At 36.5% G+C, this 19,330-nt stretch overlaps 2 protein-coding genes across 5 annotated transcripts in view; both read right to left on the reverse strand.

Annotated features, from left to right (window-relative positions):
* Positions 1-11,367, reverse strand: part of LOC109830136 (protein ENHANCED DOWNY MILDEW 2-like) — a 23,433-nt gene extending 12,066 nt beyond the window's left edge. The window contains exons 1-12 of one of the 2 annotated variants that reach the window (XM_020397301.1): positions 11,097-11,367; positions 9,942-10,358; positions 9,772-9,868; positions 5,724-5,774; positions 5,477-5,628; positions 4,593-4,689; positions 4,392-4,490; positions 3,264-3,511; positions 3,083-3,172; positions 2,526-2,975; positions 1,963-2,107; positions 1,763-1,864 (exon numbers count right to left, since the gene is read on the reverse strand). In XM_020397301.1, coding sequence (XP_020252890.1) covers positions 1,763-1,864; positions 1,963-2,107; positions 2,526-2,975; positions 3,083-3,172; positions 3,264-3,511; positions 4,392-4,490; positions 4,593-4,689; positions 5,477-5,628; positions 5,724-5,774; positions 9,772-9,868; positions 9,942-10,354 — 1,944 coding nt within the window. In that variant the 5' untranslated portion in view covers positions 10,355-10,358; positions 11,097-11,367. Of the gene's footprint in view, positions 1-1,762; positions 1,865-1,962; positions 2,108-2,525; positions 2,976-3,082; positions 3,173-3,263; positions 3,512-4,391; positions 4,491-4,592; positions 4,690-5,476; positions 5,632-5,723; positions 5,775-9,771; positions 9,869-9,941; positions 10,359-11,096 lie in introns of both variants that reach the window. The other variant, XM_020397300.1, reaches the window with a different exon arrangement.
* On the reverse strand, positions 15,275-18,805 carry LOC109830137 (protein ENHANCED DOWNY MILDEW 2-like). Of its 3 annotated transcripts, none has more exons than XM_020397304.1 (7): positions 18,715-18,805; positions 18,186-18,341; positions 16,849-16,945; positions 16,648-16,746; positions 16,240-16,487; positions 15,757-15,843; positions 15,275-15,647 (listed from the first exon to the last, which is right to left on the reverse strand). In XM_020397304.1, the coding sequence occupies exons 2-7, from the start codon at positions 18,332-18,334 to the stop codon at positions 15,572-15,574; spliced, it is 756 nt and encodes a 251-aa protein (XP_020252893.1). In that variant the 5' UTR covers positions 18,335-18,341; positions 18,715-18,805; the 3' UTR covers positions 15,275-15,571. The 3 variants fall into 3 exon arrangements, with proteins under 3 accessions (XP_020252893.1, XP_020252891.1, XP_020252892.1); XM_020397302.1 differs by having other exon boundaries at positions 15,275-15,650; XM_020397303.1 differs by lacking the exon at positions 18,715-18,805 and adding an exon at positions 18,599-18,674 and having other exon boundaries at positions 15,275-15,650.

Consider the following 19,330-nt stretch of genomic DNA (forward strand, 5'->3'; position numbering starts at 1 on the left):
TTCCGATCAGACATTGAGACCAAATTTCTAGCAAGGCCAAGTGGTTCAGAAAAGAAGAAGAGGCTCAGGAGTTCCCTTAGCTACAATTCTAACTTGAACAGGACTTCAAGTTCCTAAAAAGGGGAGCTATGATACGGGTGTATCTTCTTCCTTGCCTCGGGAATTTAGTGATCCTCATGGGAACTTGAGGATAGGTGATTCTCATGATATCTTGAGAATAGAGACGTGGATGAAGTCGTTAAAGGCGACAAAGGCGGGCAAAATCACGAAGATTACAAGAAAAGACTGTAGGAGACGTTTTAGACTTCCAGCGGTCGACCACGCTTGACACCACGATCGACCGAAAACATACACCAATCCTGGGGAGGTCTCTATCGACCGCAGCGACATGTGCGGTCGACCGGCCAAACCCTGTAACGGGTTTTGGTTTCGATCGTTAGCTTCGGTCGACCGCATATGCCTTGCGGTCGATCGCGACTGGTTTCTGGGCCTTCCTGGTTCGTTTGGGACTGTTTTCCTGTTTAGTTTTGGTTTGTTTAATTACAAGTTTGTCATCCACGTTGTGAACTCTATAAAGAGGATTGTTTTAGGGTTCTAAAGGATCAAAGAAATCAGAGAGGTGAGATCCTAACCAAGAGATTAGGGTTTAGAGAGAATTGGGAGATTGTTCTTGATTCTAGAGATTGTGAGAGAGGGATTTGTAATCTATTATTCTTATAATCTAGAAGGTATTTTCCTTCGCAAAACTGAATTGTTCTTGTGTTTTCTATCATCTTCTTCTCAACCCACTCTTAATAATTCCGCGATCAATGGTGCTCGTCCGGCAACTCGTATCATGAAATAACTCAACCACATCATAATTATACGTTATTAATCAATATAATATGTGTTATTTTAATATAACTTACGTTACTTCAATATAGTTATGTAACATGTGTAATGTGTTATTTCAATATAACTTGCATTATTTCAATATAAGTTCTAGAGGCTGAGAGTATATTCTTTGTTAAAACATGAAGTAGTTAAGTAATTACTTCTGAATTCTTTATTAAGCCTTTCATGTCTTGTTTTGAATGTCATTATGTGATTGTGAAATTATGAATATGACTAAAAAACGAATGTAATTATGAACGAACTTAAAATTTTTGATCATATGCTTGAGTATTCGATTGTGATACTTCTTGATAGATCTATATAGCTTGTAATAAATTAAAGAATTTTAATTAAAAATATTTTGAATTATGATATTTTGTTCCTAATTTTCAAAATTATTATTAACATCTTTTATATTTTTAAAATTAAACAGTAAGAAAATATTTGTTCCTACTTGTGATGTTATGTTTGAAAATTATGAAGATTCTAATTATTAAAGTCATTATAAATAGTTTGTATCTATAAAGTATGTAAATAATTAATAAACAAAATAACATACATTATGCATAATGTTTTTTGCGTTTTTTTTTTCTTTAACCCTTAACAGTAAGTAGAGAGTTAGGTTATGTATTATCATTATGTTCAACATCGATAAGAAGTCTTTAGAAGTTTCTAACATTTTACCCATACAACATCAAGGAAAAAAGGAAAGATCATTTTCTACAGCAACTTAACATTGTGAATTAGTTGTTGGAGGACTTCACTGAGATGATAGGATACTGTTTACCATAATACAGGCAGAAATTCAAGTTGAAACCCTATACCTTCTAATATTGATCTAATGAGAATAAGGTGCCAAGAAAGAATAAGAAAGCAATCAAATACGTACATTCCATCTCATCAACTGCTTAAGAACACCAGGTTCACAGACAGCCTTAGCATCCTCCACTTTGCCGCCATCTTCTAATTTACGCAAAGCTGCTTTGACAGCCTGTAGACCCCAACAAGTAGCAATTAACAAAACACACTTAAAATGATCTACAGAATGTCATTTTTAATTTTTCACATTTCACCATTGTAATGATGTACCTCAACAGAGCGCTCAACCTTGCCCAGAGTGATACCCTTGTCAACATTCCTTGATGTGGTTGAATGAGTTGATGGCACTGTGAGCTTCTTTGCAATTCCTTCCAATGTGAGAGAAGATGTTGAATTTTCCATGAAAGCAATCATCCTGCATGTCAACAGATTACAGCAAATTAAATGACAGCACTAGGCTTTCCATCAGAGAATAGCAACATAAAAGCTAAACATGTTTCATGTGAAACAGTGAAAGGCACATATAAGTTGCAAGTTTTTTATGGATAACAGCTTACAGCCTCACATCTTGACCAACTATGCGGAAGAGTGATCTAAATAATAATAATGATGATATACACAAACTAAGTAAGATACTTAAAATTCCTACATTTTACATTATTGGTTATAAAATATTTAACCAACCAAAATGAACATCTATGCAAACAAATACCATTTACATAATGAAACAAAAATATTAATTAACTTGTTACTTATAGTAAAGCATTTATAAAACATAGGCAAAAGCATTTACTGCTGACCAAAAAAGGATAGGAAAAGGAAGGGAATCTTACTTCTTCTCCGTTTCAACATCAATCTTAGGGTATGAACTACTGACCACTTTTCCAGTGGATGCTGAAGAAACAGTAGCTGGTAGAGCCTTTGGTTTTTCCTTTGGGGACTTCTTACTGACCAATTGTGCAGTTCCATCAGATTTTCGTAATCCAGGTTCTGCACTGACTTTTGAGGGTTTCAACTGCTTTTGGAAGTTGAGCACTTCCTGCGTAATACTAGTTCTTGCAACATGCCGATTCTCCTCTGACCTGGAAAGTTTCCTAGTTGCATTTACAGATTTTATAGTGGGTCGTTCTTGGGAAAGCTTTTCTCCAGCCTGCTTAATCTTCTTCACCAGGACTTTCCTTTTATTTTTCTGCACATCTGCAGGCTTGCTCCTTTCAGGAATTTGTGGGAAAACAATATGATTTCTTATAGGAGTGCCAAGATCTTCATCAATCTTATGCTTCCTGTCCACCAAAAAGAAACAACAAATTAGAGTATCAAGTTAATGAAAATGTTTAACACATAAGCGATTAGCAGAGTATCAAGAGAAATTTAAAAGGGCATTAAATACAGGCAGTATATCAAGATGCGATGAGGAAGCAGGCCCTCCCATGCTCTCTGTATAATTCCTTCTTCTTCTATATCGTCGAAGGCAATTCTCCTAAGCATTAGCAAAACCAATTGCAGAGGAAAAATGTTAGTTATATAAATCACGCAGAGAGAAGAAAGCTTCATAAAGGCTTTGAAAGTACCTAGGCAGACACTTCCTGTGATATGACTTTGGGCAACGCCTGCACATTGCAAACTGCAACTCCTTTACCTCTTTGTTTTCTCCTTGTTTACAAACATGACATTTATGAACCGGACAAGTAAATGATTCCCCGGCAGCAACCTTGTCCTCGTACTCTGCTGCTTCTGCTTTATTCTCCTGGAACAATAAGTCTGCTACACATTTTGGGTGGTAGAAGCGACCACAAGTTGCATTAACACAGGAGAAAACCTACCAAAAAAGAGGAATTTTCACTAAATTTTAGGCATGCCAATAAAATAAAGGCAAGAGATAGAATGGAAACTAAAAAGTTAGTGAACTACAGAGAAATAAAATCAAAGAAAGAAATTATTTAGAAATTAATGAAATGGAAGACGTCATTAGACAGTAACAAAAAATATAAAGATTAATGTCTGAATATCATAAAGTGGATAATAACAAAGAGAATTTTGAGGACATTTGTGAAATCTAAGCATAGGGTAGCAGAGAAGAATCACAGAAGAAAGATGAAAAGCTTAAAGGAAGAAAGACGTAAGAAGAACAAGATGATTTTAAAACTTCTGAAACTACATGATTAGTGGAAAACTGGAAATACATAAGATTATCATCGTGCATTTCCAAATTACAGATAAAGACGGAATACTATGTCAAATTTAATTTGAGAAAATCAAATTCTTTCAAGTGTGAAACAACTAGTATGAATTACCTAATCCAAGTCTCAGTATGCGATAATTATAGCATCCGAAGAGTATGAAGACAAGATTTACAAGAACGAAACGAACAAAATCAGTAAATGCAAATAGGAAACTTTCCAGTTCACATGAACGAAAATGTAATATGGCATCCAATCAGAATAAGATCTTAAATTATGAAGTACTTCAAAAAGAAAGAAAAGGGCTTTAAATATAATAAAGGTACACGGAATATACTTGAACAGACAATACAAACATCATATGAAATATTTCTAAAAAATATCAATACTGGAAACACAAAAAACATCACACTTTTTTATTAGATAATTATGTAATGATTGGTTCTTTCAAAATAATGGAAACTTCTATTACATTCCACAGATGGTGAAAAAGAAAACACATATTCACGGTAATACTACCTCTGCACCAGCGAACTTATCAGACGAGCCTAGTTTCCCACAGACAAAACACTGGTGTTGTTTATACTTGCAATTTTTGCATAAAAAGGATTGCATGGCCTGCATAGAACCAAGTTTACAGTACAAAGATGAGACTGCATGGTAAAATTGATTATGCAATTCCAAATGTTACATAGTACTATTTCATTCCCCATAATATACCTGAACTTGGGCCCTTGATAAGCCAAGAGATTTACAATCTGTATCTTCGCCGTCCTCTTTCGTTGCATGGAAGGATCTCATGCATCGCCCCTCACAACTGTCGTAGACATATAATTATGCCAGTAAAACAACGGAAATCAAAAAGGAAATGATCCAGTATAGGACCAAAATTCAGTTAAGAGCGCATGAAGGTTAAAATTTGCCAGGGTAAATCATGTTAATGTTTGAAGACATAAATACACCATGTGCACCCATGAGAATGTGGTCCCCTGTAAATAAGTGGATGAGAATGAGTCACCCCACTACCAAGCACCAATTTTGTGCTTGGTACCAAATTTTGTGATTGGTACCAAAGATACCCATTTTGCAAAATTGGCTGGCAACCCACTCCGATGTGAGCTCCACACCAATGTGACTATAAGGGGGATGGCATAAGCTTGGCAGCCCATTTTGCAAAATGGGTTGTCAGCTCATATACATTTTTTCAAGGATACTTAATTCATCACTACTTCAGATTGTTAGTTATAATGTTTACACCCAACCTATGTGAAGCTACAATAAATATCAGTGTCTCCTGATCGTCAGCCCTCTCATTGATATGATAAGCTCCATCATTGCTTTCATCTGAAAACAACTCTCTCAAGATGTGGACTAACTCTTCTCTGATAACTTTGTCATTCTTTATACCATTTGGACTGTAAGTGAAGAACTTTAGTCGCACGCTAATTTGCACTATGACACTATCACGAGATATGTGAAGTTGACCACTTGATAAGATAAACACTTCGAAATTTCATCTCCGGGTGTGCAGACGAATGTGTAGTGCTGATTAGTGAACCTGAGGCTATCAGTAAGAAAAGAATCAGCACACAAACAGAACATACCACAAAATTTCCCCACCATTGTCACAAATGGCACAAACTGAATCAAATATTTCTTCCTCCTCAGATTCGTCTCCATCATCATTTCCCATATCCTCCTCAAGGTCATTGTCAACAATAAATGATTTCTTTGAATCTGAATCACTTTGAAGGTCCTGCTAAAACAGTATTTCAATAGCAGATGCTTTAAAAAAACCACGAAAGACGTGATATATTTATCTAAATTATCTGAGAATAAAACAGAACTAACCACACCAAGAGTTTTCTTCCTCGGTCTCTCCTTAAGTAACATCTGTAATACCTGTTCATTGAAACACTATAAGATAGATAACCTTAAAAATAACTCAATCAAATAAAGCATGGAATTCAATGCCCTATGGATCTAAATGCTTATAAGAAAATATATCTCCAACTGGAGGTCAAAAGCAGAAGACCACAAGATGTATTTAGAGTATAAGAAAATAAAAGCACAAATGATGTCCACAGAATCATTTCTAGATTTCATTAATCAGGCCGAATTTCATAAATAACCCACTAATATCCAAGTAATTTGACTATTCCTTTTTAAGAGTCTTTTTCTGACAAAATATAAGATTATGAGTGTCGTAAGACAATTTTTATGTGTCTCCATTAGCAAACGCATAAAAATATACGGAGCACTCCTAGAAAAAACTGGTCCTATATAGAAAAAAAGGTAGGAAATCAATGAAATTATAGCCCACGGTTTGCGCCACATAAGTGGCAAAGTCCAAAGCCGGAAATCTTTGCAAACAGATTCAAAACCCGATATAAGACCCGCCACTATACATAAGTAAAACTCAAACCATAACACTATTTCCCCCCAAATATGATTCCAATCTCTCTTCAGAATCCCACACAGATGAGGAATTTCCATTCAACAGAATGGCAAAGGCAGCTATGAGCAAAGGCAGCTATAGTAATCAACAGGGAGCACAAGTGACCCTGTGACATACCGACAGCATGACGATTATTAATGATGTATATGTGTTCAGTTTTCTTTCAAATTCTTTCCTTTTTTCAGTCAATTCTTTCCAACTGTTTTCAAATTTCTTGTCGTCATTGTTGATCAAGCAAGTTTGCAGTGCTGATGTTGCTATTCTTCTCTATATGCCTCTAAAGGATATGTTTTTGAGTTATAGTTACTCGAGTCTTTCATTAGTATATATTCCAATAAATATATAATATGTGCGTGTAAGATATTATAAATTCAAATCCGTGTAACTTGCATAATCTGTTTAAGCATCAGATAATCTGTTTATGCATTGCGCTCCGGGACAAAGCATATATTGAAACAGTGTTTTAGAACAATGCAAATTAAACTCAACAGATGATGTACATCCGGAACTGATACACAGATGATAAAATTAAAATAACACAAACATAATAGCACAGAGATCATCTCTTTGATGTGAAAAAGATCCATGATGGAAGTAATCATGCTTGTAGGGACGTTGTTCCTTTTGATGCCTCTCCATGAACAGAGCAGGAGTAAACTTTCATTTGTATGAGTTGGTTCAGTATATTGGTCCCATGATACATTAGTTGTCCACATTTAGGAGTAAACTTTCATTTGTATGAGTTGGTTCAGTATATTGGTCCCATGATACATTAGTTGTCCACATTTCAAGCTCCTACACAATGACAGAAACTTGATTCAGTATATTGGTCCCATGATACATTAGTTGTCCACATTTCAAGCTCCTACACAATGACAGAAACTTGAGGGAGATGCCAAATTTGCTTTCAATATTATCTGGAACACCTCATGTATGCTAACTTAAAGAGCGAGTTTGAGTAAGAAAACGACTGTTTAGGGCAGATCACTGCAGAATAAGGATGATGCAAGAAAAGAAATTAAGGATTAATTTTGCCCGTAATAGAAACAAGTAATTAGATGACTAGTGAGCTTTGTCACAGTGAGAGGCTTATCAATATCAATCATTTCTCCATTATAAATCTCTATAAGTTAAATGTGCCCTCATCTCCTCTAGTTTCCTACTATCTTTTTCCGACCTCAGATAATAAATTAGTTGTCCACATTCGAAGGTCCTACACAATGACAGAAACTTGAGGAAGATGCGAAATTTGCTTTGGATGTTAACTGGAACACCTTGTGAATGCTAACTTAAAGAGAGAGCTTGAGTAAGAAAACAATTGTTTAGGGCAGATCACTTCAGAAAAAGGATGATGCAAGAAATTAAGGAGATCACGGTTAATTTTGCCCATAATAGAAACAAGTTTTTAGATAACTAGTCAGCTTTGTCACAGTGAGAGGCTTATCAATATCAATCATTTCTCTATTATAAATCTCAATAAGTTAAATGTGCCCACATCTCCTCTAGTTTCCTCCTAACTTTTTCCAACCTCAGATTATCACATATTTCCTAAAGTGTGTTGCACAATGAAAAATCAATCTTAAAGCGCTAGACAAAGTTCTAAACAATTATTGAGCGATTCCTCATAAAAAAATTTAGCATAGTTATCTGATGACAGATCTCCTGTAGACAGTTTATCACTCTCAGAGACTTATCAAAGTTCTACCTCTTCTACATTTTCAAAACAAAGAAAATAACTTAAGTCTTCAATCGCTTCTTATAGTTCAAAAAAAGTGGAAATTTCTACCTCTTCTACATTTTCAAACAAAGAAAATAAGTCGGAGCATGTCTAGCAACCAGGTCAAAATGGATTATAACCCATTTTTGCATATTAGGTAGCATGGATTATTTTGGATTATAATCCACCAAAAAATAATCCAGGATACCTCAATTATTATTTTTTTAGTTGATTATACACCAAATCCTAGGTTATTTTTCTGGTGGATACTGACTTATAGTCCACATGTGTGACCAAGTAGAAAACAAAAATGCCCCTCACGTTTTACATCTCATTCTTTTCCCTTCTCCCTCCTCCCGCTTTTAAGCGTTATTTTTTCATTTTAGTAAAAGGCATATGGGTTATAAACCACCCTCTTCACCAAACACCTAAAAAATATAATCCACTTGGATTATAATTCACAAATGGATTATAATCCAATCTGAAATTCCCAAACATGCGCTTAGTATTTAATCTCATGGTTTAAAAAAGTTGGAACTACAAGCAAAGCTGTTGATTCTGGGCAACACATCTACTACAAAGAAATCACTTGAAGTTCCTATGGAAGTTTACAGATTTAAACAAGAATGAGCTCATGTTGGTTATACATTATTAGGAAACATAAGTGGTTTCTCAAAAAATCGATATAAAGAATGGAGTGTGTTGTTGGACTCCTTAATAAATCCATATTTTACAAAAATCTCTAAGGGGAAAAACAAAACGCACATAACAAAAACATTTCTGAGCTTACATTAATGTGAAGCACAGAAGCGGGTTTTGATAAGCTCCACATTTTAGAATCGTTATGTTGTGATATTTATATACAAAAGAAGATTTCTGATTCCTATAGTACACAATTACTATCAATTTGGATTAGCTTTTCAGTACCCAGAAATTTCACTATCATGTTGCATAAATTTGTCACTGTGACAAAGATACTAATTGAGACAGAGCATAAACTCAAGCAAAAAGAACAAAGTTAAACAACCAAAAAGAACAAATTTGTGTAATGACAGTTTGAGAGGAAAAAACGTGGGTATTGTTACAGAGGATAGCACGCATTTCTGTAACTCATAGCTTCGTAGATGTTAATAGAAATCAAACTTTTCCTAGCTCAGATTTCAGTGCTCTGGCAGGTCAGTCAATCGTGTTCAGATATAACGTGCACTGACAGAATTCAGCTACAACAATTTAAACAAGAGCATCATATCTACTTACTTGGAAATCACAAAACCAAATAGAGAAGGATTATTTGTCAATCAACTGGACATCTAAGAGACTCTATAAATTAAAACTCCAAACCTTTAACATCATAGTTATCACTCCTCGTGAGGTGTAACTCACAGATTCACCAAACTAGCCTTTACATAATTCTCCTAGAGCTAACACCAAATTCAACCCTTTAAGTAACCATCCAAAACCAAACCAAGTAGCTGCCTCTATCACAGAACGTGCCAATCCACAGATATCAACAAGTTATAGCTTGTAAGCACTACGCCACTACGTCCACAGGATTTTGTTACATAAAATAAATATTGATTGTATTAGGTATGACGGCTCCAAACACGCACTGTGCAATATATAGTATAGGATTAAGATGCCAATAATGACATGAGAAAGATCCAAAAATGTTCTCAAGAACATTTAGAAAGAGAGATCCATATATGTTGTTGAGTTGTTCAGACCTGAGATTTTGCCAATGCAGCATCCCTCTCTACAAGCAGCTTAATTTCTGGATAATGATCTAGGAGGTCATTGACAGAAGGCCGATCCTCAAATGAACTGCAACATAGCAAAAGTTTATCATCGAAAACTTAGTACTGAGAACATAAAGGAAGATACAAGTGCAAACCACCTGAAAATTTTTCCCAAGTGATCCCAAAGGCTCTTCTCCGACGACTCGGGTTTCCTCCTCAGAAAATGAAGCAGCTGGGCAGTGATCAAAATGGTTCTAATGGATGCTTCATAGCTCTTCCTCGGTTTCAAAAGCTTAATCCATCTGTTATCCTTCGTAAGCACCGTCAGTTCAGGCTGTGCATCTTCGAGTCCGAGCTTCCATGCAACGACCTGCTTATAGATTTTTTGAAGCCCCTCATCTCCAGTTCCATGTAAGAATACCTGTCCTTTAGAAGCGTTTGGCTTCTCTTCGCCATCGAACATGATGGACAAGGTTGCAAATGAGATGGGTGCTTCCTCTGCATCTACAAAATAATAGTTTGTCACCGATTGTGGCACGAGCTCCTCCTCATCATCCGAAGACGCCATCATTTGCCTGTGCAAGAAGGCCACCGCAAGCTTATTTACTATAGTGATTAATATTCTAAAAACCAACGAATTAGAAACAATAATGTCAGTGGAATCAAAATCAAGTGCAGACTCCAGAGAAGGAATTTCCCCAAAATCCCAGCTCTAAAGAAAACAAATTTATAACCACCAAGTCAGGGTAACTCCTTCTAAAGTGACAAAAAATCGCAAATCAAAGAAGCTGATGTGCCCTAATTTTCGACGGTGGGTAAATTACCCGAATATAAAAAAATAAAATCATAAAAAACGAGAAAATTAGAAAAAAAACTCAAACCTTTACGAATTAAACGAGATCGAAGCAAAGGGGAAACCTTGAACAAGAACAAGAAATCGCTGTAAATGAAGAGAGGAACTGGTTTCGCTGAACAAGGGATAACTCTATAAAAAAATCCCCCATTTTTTTGGGAGCTGGGCTCGAAATTTTAGAGAGAGTTTGTGGGAGTAACCGGAAAAGTATCGGGGAGAGGAAGCGCTTCAATTTGGGCTTTTCAAACCGAGATTCGCAAGAGTAAAACTTTACAAAATCAGGAAAAAAATAATTCATGAAGATAAATACTGTTGAATGGGAGGAGGAGGATGATAACAACGGCACGTCCTCCCTCGATAGCACTTATTCCTCAGAGAATCAGCACAAGCAATCAACTTATCCACAATCGAAGTAAACCCTAAAAAATCAAATTAAACAAGAGAAAAGATATCAAATTACTTGACGACGGCGACGGCGGAGTGAGGGTGAGAGAACTTGCAGTCGGTCTCGGATCGCTTGCAAGAGTTTCGAGTGAACTCTTTGCAGACCTCGACGGCGAGATCACTGACGCGGCGGCGCTTAGAGGAGGCTTGTTCGCTGTCGGAGGAGGAGTTTGGCGTTTGAGATCGCTCTCGCTCGCGCTTGCGAGGAGCGATAGGGTTTCGGAGAGAGAGGAATCGCAGAGAGAGGGGAGAGGAGATTTCTATCTGTTGGTTTTTGGGTGGGTTATGGGTCGGCCAAAACCCGCTCATTTAATACCCATTTAATTTTTATAGAAATAGTTACCCATCTAGTTAGGCCTATTTCACTAAAGGGTGACACTAGGAGTACACTCCTAACCACACCTCCAACCACACTCCCTCTCTCATTAGCTACAGTGCACCGGACCCCACATAGAATTTTAAATTTTTAAAATCTCATATGGGGGCCCGGTGCACTGTAGCAAATGAGAGAGGGGGTGTGGTTGGAGGTGTGGTTGGGGGTGTGCCCCTATCATTTTCCTTCATTAAATGGATTTATTTGAGTGGTCTCATATTAGATGGATCTGGGTGGGTTATTGGGTTTGAATCAGAATTGTCATACTTATTCGGGTCGGAACTGATAACGAAGTTAATATAACAGTGGGCGGATCCATACCTGATAGCCTGAAAAAGAAAGGTGGTTTCTTTTTCTTTCTTTTAAAGGTTTGTTTGGATGTTTTTGGAAATGTTGATGATTTATGACACAAAACATGAAAAGTGAATTGTATAGTGGCTATTGAATTGAGTGCTTCTTTGTTTAGTTTGGAAAAAGGAAAATTTTTATTTTTATTTTATTAAAATTCTCTCACTTTTGAGGGGCTCTTGAAATGTTGATGATTTATGACACAAAACATGAAAAGTGAATTGTATAGTAGCTATTGAATTAAGCGCTTTTTTGTTTAGTTTGGAAAAAGAAAAAAAAAATTTTTTTTATTAAAATTCTCTCACTTTTGAGGGGCTCTTATTAAGGAGTTTTGAGTGTTACATCTCATGTTTCAATTAGAAGAAATAAATGTTGATAAAGTTAGTGGTAGGACTGTGCAAGGGGACGGTCTATTCCATTCTTGGCCAAATTTTGGCAAACCGAATCAAACCGCTTATCACTCAAAACTAAACTGTTATATCGAAATTTAATTTTTGCCTCTAATCTGTTAATCAAGAAAGAAGTCTCATTCACTTCAGTTTATTAAAATTCATGAAGTATCAAATGTTGTTGCATATTAGATGAAGAAATCAAAATCTTATTCTTGCCAAAGCTTAAATAAAGAATTAAACTGAGCTCAATTAGACAAAGAAAGTAAATCAAAAAACATGCAATTATGTGGATGTTTGGCATAGCTTCTGCAAAATTAAAAGTCTGATACAAAGATCTTCTTTGCATTATGAGTATCAATGGGGAAGAAAATCAACAAAAGCTTGCATAATATCAACATTAAGGTTTAAGTTTCTTGCCTCCGAAGTAGATCGGTCCAAAGTAGAAGGAAACGAATATAGAAATAGAGGTAGAGATGATGAGACGCGCTAGAATTGAAGCGACTCTACATGAACTATGATGGGTCGGGATTAAGCAGGTTCAGATATTAATTACAAATGTTATTCATATCAATGAGTTTTATTGTAATACAATTCTCGGGCAGTTCAGGTTGAAAATTTTCTACCTGAATTTCTACCTGACCTGACTCGAGCTCTAGTCAAAACCAAATCGAACTGTCAAATTTCAGCTAGTTCGGTCTGTTTGTTCGGTTTGAACTAAACTATGCTCACCCCTAGTTAGGGGTGAACCATGCAATGTTGTAAGTTTTCAAATTTTCACATCAATTGAATGGGACAAAAAAAGATGTTAAATGTAGGGTGATATTAGCCCCTTAAAATTTTCAACAATCATCGAAATTGCTATTTAGATTCACCAATTTTCATCAGATGTTTCAACTTATTTCCTAGGATCAAGTAGCGGTAGTACGATATAAGAGTTAGCGGACCAAATAGAAATTTCATGCTTGTAGAAACTAATTTGAAAATACTGAGATTTGCAAAACTAATATAGAAAACCCCTTTTATGTTAATACTTGCTTACATATAATTTAGTGTTTTAGATATCACAAATATAGACTTAGATTTTGAGAATTTATTTAAGTTCAAAATTCATATCAATGTTGAAGTTATAAACGATCTCTTCTTCACAGTTTTTGCACGAAGTACGGCAACCTAGGGGGATGCGGTGCAGAGCGCCCCAAAGTTCAAGGGGGTTCGATGAGATCCATCGACACAAGAGAATTACAACCATGCTTCGGTGTAACTAATTTATTTCTCTCCCTAAAACAACATGACCTCGCTCCTAACACTTTCATTCATAACATAAGCCTAGCAATATTTCATTTTCATGTGAGACTTGTGATGGAGCAAGGTGTTGTGCTCTGATACCACTTGTTGCGCGTCGTACGGAAGCGTGCTCGACAACCAAACGAGTCGATGAGCGATGAGAGAAGAAAACAAAAACCAAACACGAGTGTAATTCACAAAATAACGACCAAAATCACACACGAACACAGGAATTTACGTGGTTCGGCAATCGCCTATGTCCACGGGGAGAGGATGAGGAGATTTCACTATATGGAGGAGAAATACAACGGGTTACAACTCACAAAATCACTCAAATATAATCCTAACCAAAGCTCTCAACTCCCTCACAATATCTCCCTATCAAATTGCTCAAAACAATGCTAATTCTCTCCTTAAGAAACCCTAAAAACTAAAAACGTTGTTCTATTTATAATAAAACACAATCCCAAATAGATTAGGATTCTAAAAACGAGTCCGCCACACCCTGGTGTGACACACACCACACCCATGACAAACAGGGCAGATTCTGCCACACCAGGGTGTGGCAGATACCACACCCATGACAAACAGGACAGATTCTACCAAACCACACCAGGGTGTGGTGGAGTCTGTTTTGCTTATTCTTCACGTTTTTCTCAATTCCTTCGCCGTTTTCACACAAGGTTCATCATACAGAAGATAAAGAATAGGTTAAGCCGCAACATCACAAATCGAAGGAAGATACTACAGGCATTCTGATACAAAAGTTTAGACCTATAACAAATTTATTTTTATACGTTGCCCACAGAAGCAAATGATATTCAAATTATCTCTTGAACAAGAGACGATATGAAGATATCAGAAATCCAGAACATAACACCAATACCTTAATAATATTTAAAAAGATAGAGCGGAAAATTACAGCGAATCATATCAGCATCGTATAACATCCACATTGTAACATTCACATTTGAAAAGGTAACTACACGTGTCCAAAGTTGGCGTTACAATGGCACCAACTTCCTTCCTTTTAATTAATCATGATGAAATACTCGGATAATGTCAAAATATTCAACATAAGACATAAGCATGAAATCCTAAAATTCTCTTGCTTGCTCTTAGTGACGCTCCTAGGCGTCAAAGGAAAATATTGACAAGGTATCAAAGGAGACAGTATTGACAGGAGGTGCTATCATAAAACCAAATGCGGTCAGTAAATACCATATTAAGCTCCGTGCATAGCAATACAAGTTTTTGCTAATATTTCATGCAAGCCTTAATCTTTTACAATTGTAATTTGATCAAAAAAGAAAATTTCAGGTGCCAATATTGTTATATATTCATTTCTTCAGTTACCCAAATTCAGAATTTCTCACTCAAGAAGTACAAGAAAAAGATAATAAAGCAAACACCGATAACTAATAAAGCGTTTAGTTCAGTTCCCTCTGTAGTTCTTCAATTGCTCACTCCGAGAACATCTTGAAAATGAAAAGTTTGTTGACATTAAAAAAGAAATAGATTTACAAAGATATGAATGCAGCGTGGGAATAAATTAGGAATTTGCATGGGAATAATATCGATTACAATATTAACATTTGAACATTAGAGCTATGCGTCAGTTCAAAAAAAAAAACATTAGAGCTATGCGAGAGCTCGAATACACAGAAATAGGACCTTATTCCCCCAGGTACAAATTAGTTGGGCAAACACTCACTTTAGACTAAAAACACAAATTCAACAATCACCCCCGCAAAAACTTCATAAATAGTTTGACATGTTAAAGGAAGGGAAAAAACAGAGAGACAAGCGCCATAAAAATAACATAATCACAAGAAGAACCACACTTTCTGCCAGATGAATGTATATGGAAGTATATAGCTATACTGAATACTCATATATAGATGATAATGCAATCTATTCCTCTAACTAAAAGTGCGGTTAACAGCAAAACACAAAGGTTTGGGGGCAAAGAAACTACTTTAGCAGTCAAACTTAACAACACAAAACTATATAGGTTTTTTAAGATCTACTATTTTACTCCAATTTAACTGTTCATACGCAGAACCTTCCCTTTATTTTTTTGGCATTCACAGCCTAGTTCCCTTCAGGAATTTCTGGAAATATTATGTGATTTCTTCTAGGAGTTCCAAGGTTTGCATCAATCTCATGTCTCCTGTCCATCAAAAAGAAGCAACAAATTTAGAGCAACAAGTGAATTTAAATGTTGGACACAAACGGTAAGCAAAGTAATGAGACGAATTCAAAAGTGCAGAACATACAAGCAATATATCAAGATGCGCTCAGGAATCAGAGACTCCCATGCTCTTTGTATAACTCCTTCCTGTGCACCGTCAAGGACAATTTCCCTGAGCATTATCACACACAATAACAGAGGATACACGTTAGGAAAATGCTAAATATATACTATAAGAGTTGTTTGTACTACTCCAGTACAACTAGACATAATAGGTATGATTCATAAGAACTCAAAATTTCCCTTTGCAATTTACAGAAGAGGTTACCACCTTGTGTCCAATAGTACAACTATCACTATCCAATGAGTTACACATAAAAATCAAATGAGAGAAAAATGATTGGTAAAGGCTTTGAAATTACCCAGGCAAACACTACCTGTGACTCTCATCGCCATTTACAAAAGAGGTTACCACTTTTTGTGTCCAATAGTACAACTATAACTATACAAAGTGTTACACATAAAAATCAAATGAGAGAAAAATGATTGATAAAGGCTTTGAAATTACCCAGGCAAACACTGCCTGTGATATGACATAGGGCAACGCCGGCACACTGCAAACTGCAACTCGGGGACCTCTTTGTTTTCTTCTTGGTTACAAACATGACATTTATGAGCAGGGCATGTAAATGATTCCCCATCAGCAATCATTAACTCACACTCTGTTGCTTCCATTTCATTCTCCGGGAACAGTAGGTCAGCTACACATTTTGGGTGGTAGAAGTGACCACAAGTTGCATCAACGCAGGGGAAGACCTAAAAATTCTCCTTAAAATTTAGGCATGTCGATGAAAAGGTATAATTGAAAAAGATAGAAAGTAAATAAGTTGATAAAATGCTGATAAAAAATAAGGTATGAATATATAAAGTAGCTATTAACAAAGAGGCTTTTGACGACATTTGAGTAATACTATACCTGTGCACCAGCCAACATATCAGAGGAGCCTAGACTCCCACAGACAAAACACTGATGTTGATTATACTCACAATTTTTGCACAAAAAGGTGTCAATGGCCTACATAGAACCAAGTTTACAGTACAGAGATGAGACTGCAAGGAAATATTGATCGTGCAATGGGAACTGTCACATAGTATTATTTCATTCCCCATAGAATACCTGAATTTGAGCTTCGGATAAGCCAAGAGAGTTACAACCTGTTTCTATGCCATCTACTATGGTTGCATGGAAGGATCTCCTGCATCTCCCCTCACAACTGCAGTAAAAATATAATTATGTCGACACGATGGAAATATAAAAAAAGAATACCCAGTACAGTCTGCCAAATTCGTATGTTAAAAGAGCACAAAGGTTAATATTTTGCGTGTAGATGCGTTTAATACTTTAAGACATAAATACACCCTAAGGATGGAAAAGTCAAGCAGTAAAATAATGCACTGCATTCTTTTAGCTGATAATAGATGCCTATATTGCTTTATAAGGGTCTAGATAGTATAAATTAATAGAGGTGTCAATCAGGAAGTAGACAGTGTGGAAAATCTTCCTTCTGTGCCACTGGTCAACTTCCCTCCTCTTATATATTTACCCATATTCTTAACTAGATCCAATAAAAACCTCAAATTTTAACCTTTCATCTCAACATGAAATAGTGACCTATCGGCTTATAAATGTGGGCTTTCATTTCTCTGAATGCAGCAGATGCATCTTCCCTACTTATCACCCTGCTAAATCTGGATACTGCAACAACCAAACCCTTTAAACATATCTTTTGAAAGCACAAGGAACCTAGTATTATAGCTAGGAATGCTAAAGGATATGGGCATTCATGTATATGTATCTATACCTCTATCCATCTCTATCCAACAAGACGCACACACGGATACGCACACACAGAGTCACACACGCCCATAGAAAGTGGATACTGATATGGATATATTTTTAAACTTTTGTATACGGTATAAGTAAAACATCTAGACTCATACACTGATATCCGAAGATGTTGAAATTGTTTTGAAAATTATAGTAGATATGAGACCAATTTTGAGGACCCAGAGATCCAACCTTAGTTTTTTTTAGATATGTTCACATGATGGGCTCTGACATGAGAAATTTTGTTGTTTAAGTAGCCGTTGTATCGCATAACTTGACCTTTTCAATCCTATCCATTTTTCTCGTATCCTATTCCTCTATACATATATATGATTCTTGTGGATCCATATCCTATTCAAGTTTGTTGGGTATGGACAACGGGGTTTCCTTACAGAAACATGTAGGCATTCCTTATACCATTCAAACCGTGAAAGAACATTAGGTGCCCACTACTTCGCACTACCGACTCTAGTTGAGATACATGAGTTTGAACAGTTAAGGAAACTAGCAAATGCATATAAACTAACACAACAAACATCATTTTGAACTATCATGTCTGAGTTTGCGCACGCACGTCCCATTAGGAGCCACGAGCGAGAAAGAATCAACAGGCAAACAGAGCATACCGCACGATTCGACCGCCGTCGTCACAAATGGCACAAATTGGATCAGCATCGCTCTCCAAATCATCAACATTGTTCTCCGTATCATCTACGTAATAAATGTCCGTCACGGATTGTGGGTCCTGCACCTCCTCGTCGCTTGAAGACGCCATGATTTAACTGTGGAAAGAGGGGTGAAAGAACTCAACTATATTGGAAAACAGGCGTAAAAGAAGCCTAATCAAATCAAAGCTCACGCTTTTGTGCTGCAAAGTGTACGTGTAAAATTTCAGTGGGTAAAATGCTCAAATCCATGTATGATCCCAAACTTATGCGGAAAGAATACATTTTTAACTATTTGAAGGAGCTCCGACTAAAACAATCTTCTGGAATAAAAAGTTCATTAAAATCGGAGAAAATTAGAAAACAGTTCAAACCTATACGAACTGAGATGGAAGCAAAAAAATCCAAGGCAAAAAGGAGGTTAATTTGGTTAGAAATAACAGAGAATTTAAAAAAAAACCTAATGTTGGGGGTTGGATTAAGAGAGAACCTTCAAGGTAAATTCGCTGGAGGGACGAAAGTTACTTCAGTTTTGGGTTTCTGGAGAGCGTCAGCGTGTTTAAATAAATAGGGCCCCGGAGAATTAATAGCAAGCACCTAACCCGCTACAGTAACTTAGGGGCCCCGCCCCTAACACACCCCCAACCACACCCTCTAACACACCACCAACCACACCCCCCTCTCCCATTGCTACAGTAAACCAGCTGGCCCCACATGGGATTTTAAAAATTTTAAAATCCCATGTGAGGTCCGGTTTACTGTAGCGATGAGAGAAGGGGGTGTGGTTGGTGGTGTGGTAGGGGGTGTGCTCCTAACACCACTCTTCAGATAAAGAGGGTTCTATACTCTAATATTCTTCAATAGGGTTTTTTTTTGTTAAATAATTAGTAAAAAATTATTACTACAGTGACCCAAAAAAGCTTTGCTACAGGGACCTAAACTATGGAACCAACAGGGGGGACAAGTGAGGTGTCTCCCTCCTGTTGGTCATCATTAATGATGGTCAACTCATTATCCAATAGGAGGGGGACATTTCACTTGTCCCCTCTATTGGTCCCATATTTTGGGTCCTTGGGAAATTTTTCGACCCAAAAATAGGGGGACAT

Source organism: Asparagus officinalis, chromosome 2 (genome assembly GCF_001876935.1).
Source record: "Asparagus officinalis chromosome 2, Aspof.V1, whole genome shotgun sequence".
Lineage (NCBI taxonomy): Eukaryota > Viridiplantae > Streptophyta > Magnoliopsida > Asparagales > Asparagaceae > Asparagus > Asparagus officinalis.

Bases quoted from the DNA above. Each gene is read 5' to 3' on its own strand.
- LOC109830137 (XM_020397302.1), bottom strand. From the start codon at position 18,334: ATGGCGTCTTCAAGCGACGAGGAGGTGCAGGACCCACAATCCGTGACG. The intron at 16,946-18,185 runs GTATGCTCTGTT...TTTTTACTGCAG, and splicing joins GACGGCGGTCGAATCGTGCG to TTGTGAGGGGAGATGCAGGA. The intron at 16,488-16,647 runs GTATAGTATTAC...GAGAATTTTTAG, and splicing joins ATATGTTGGCTGGTGCACAG to GTCTTCCCCTGCGTTGATGC.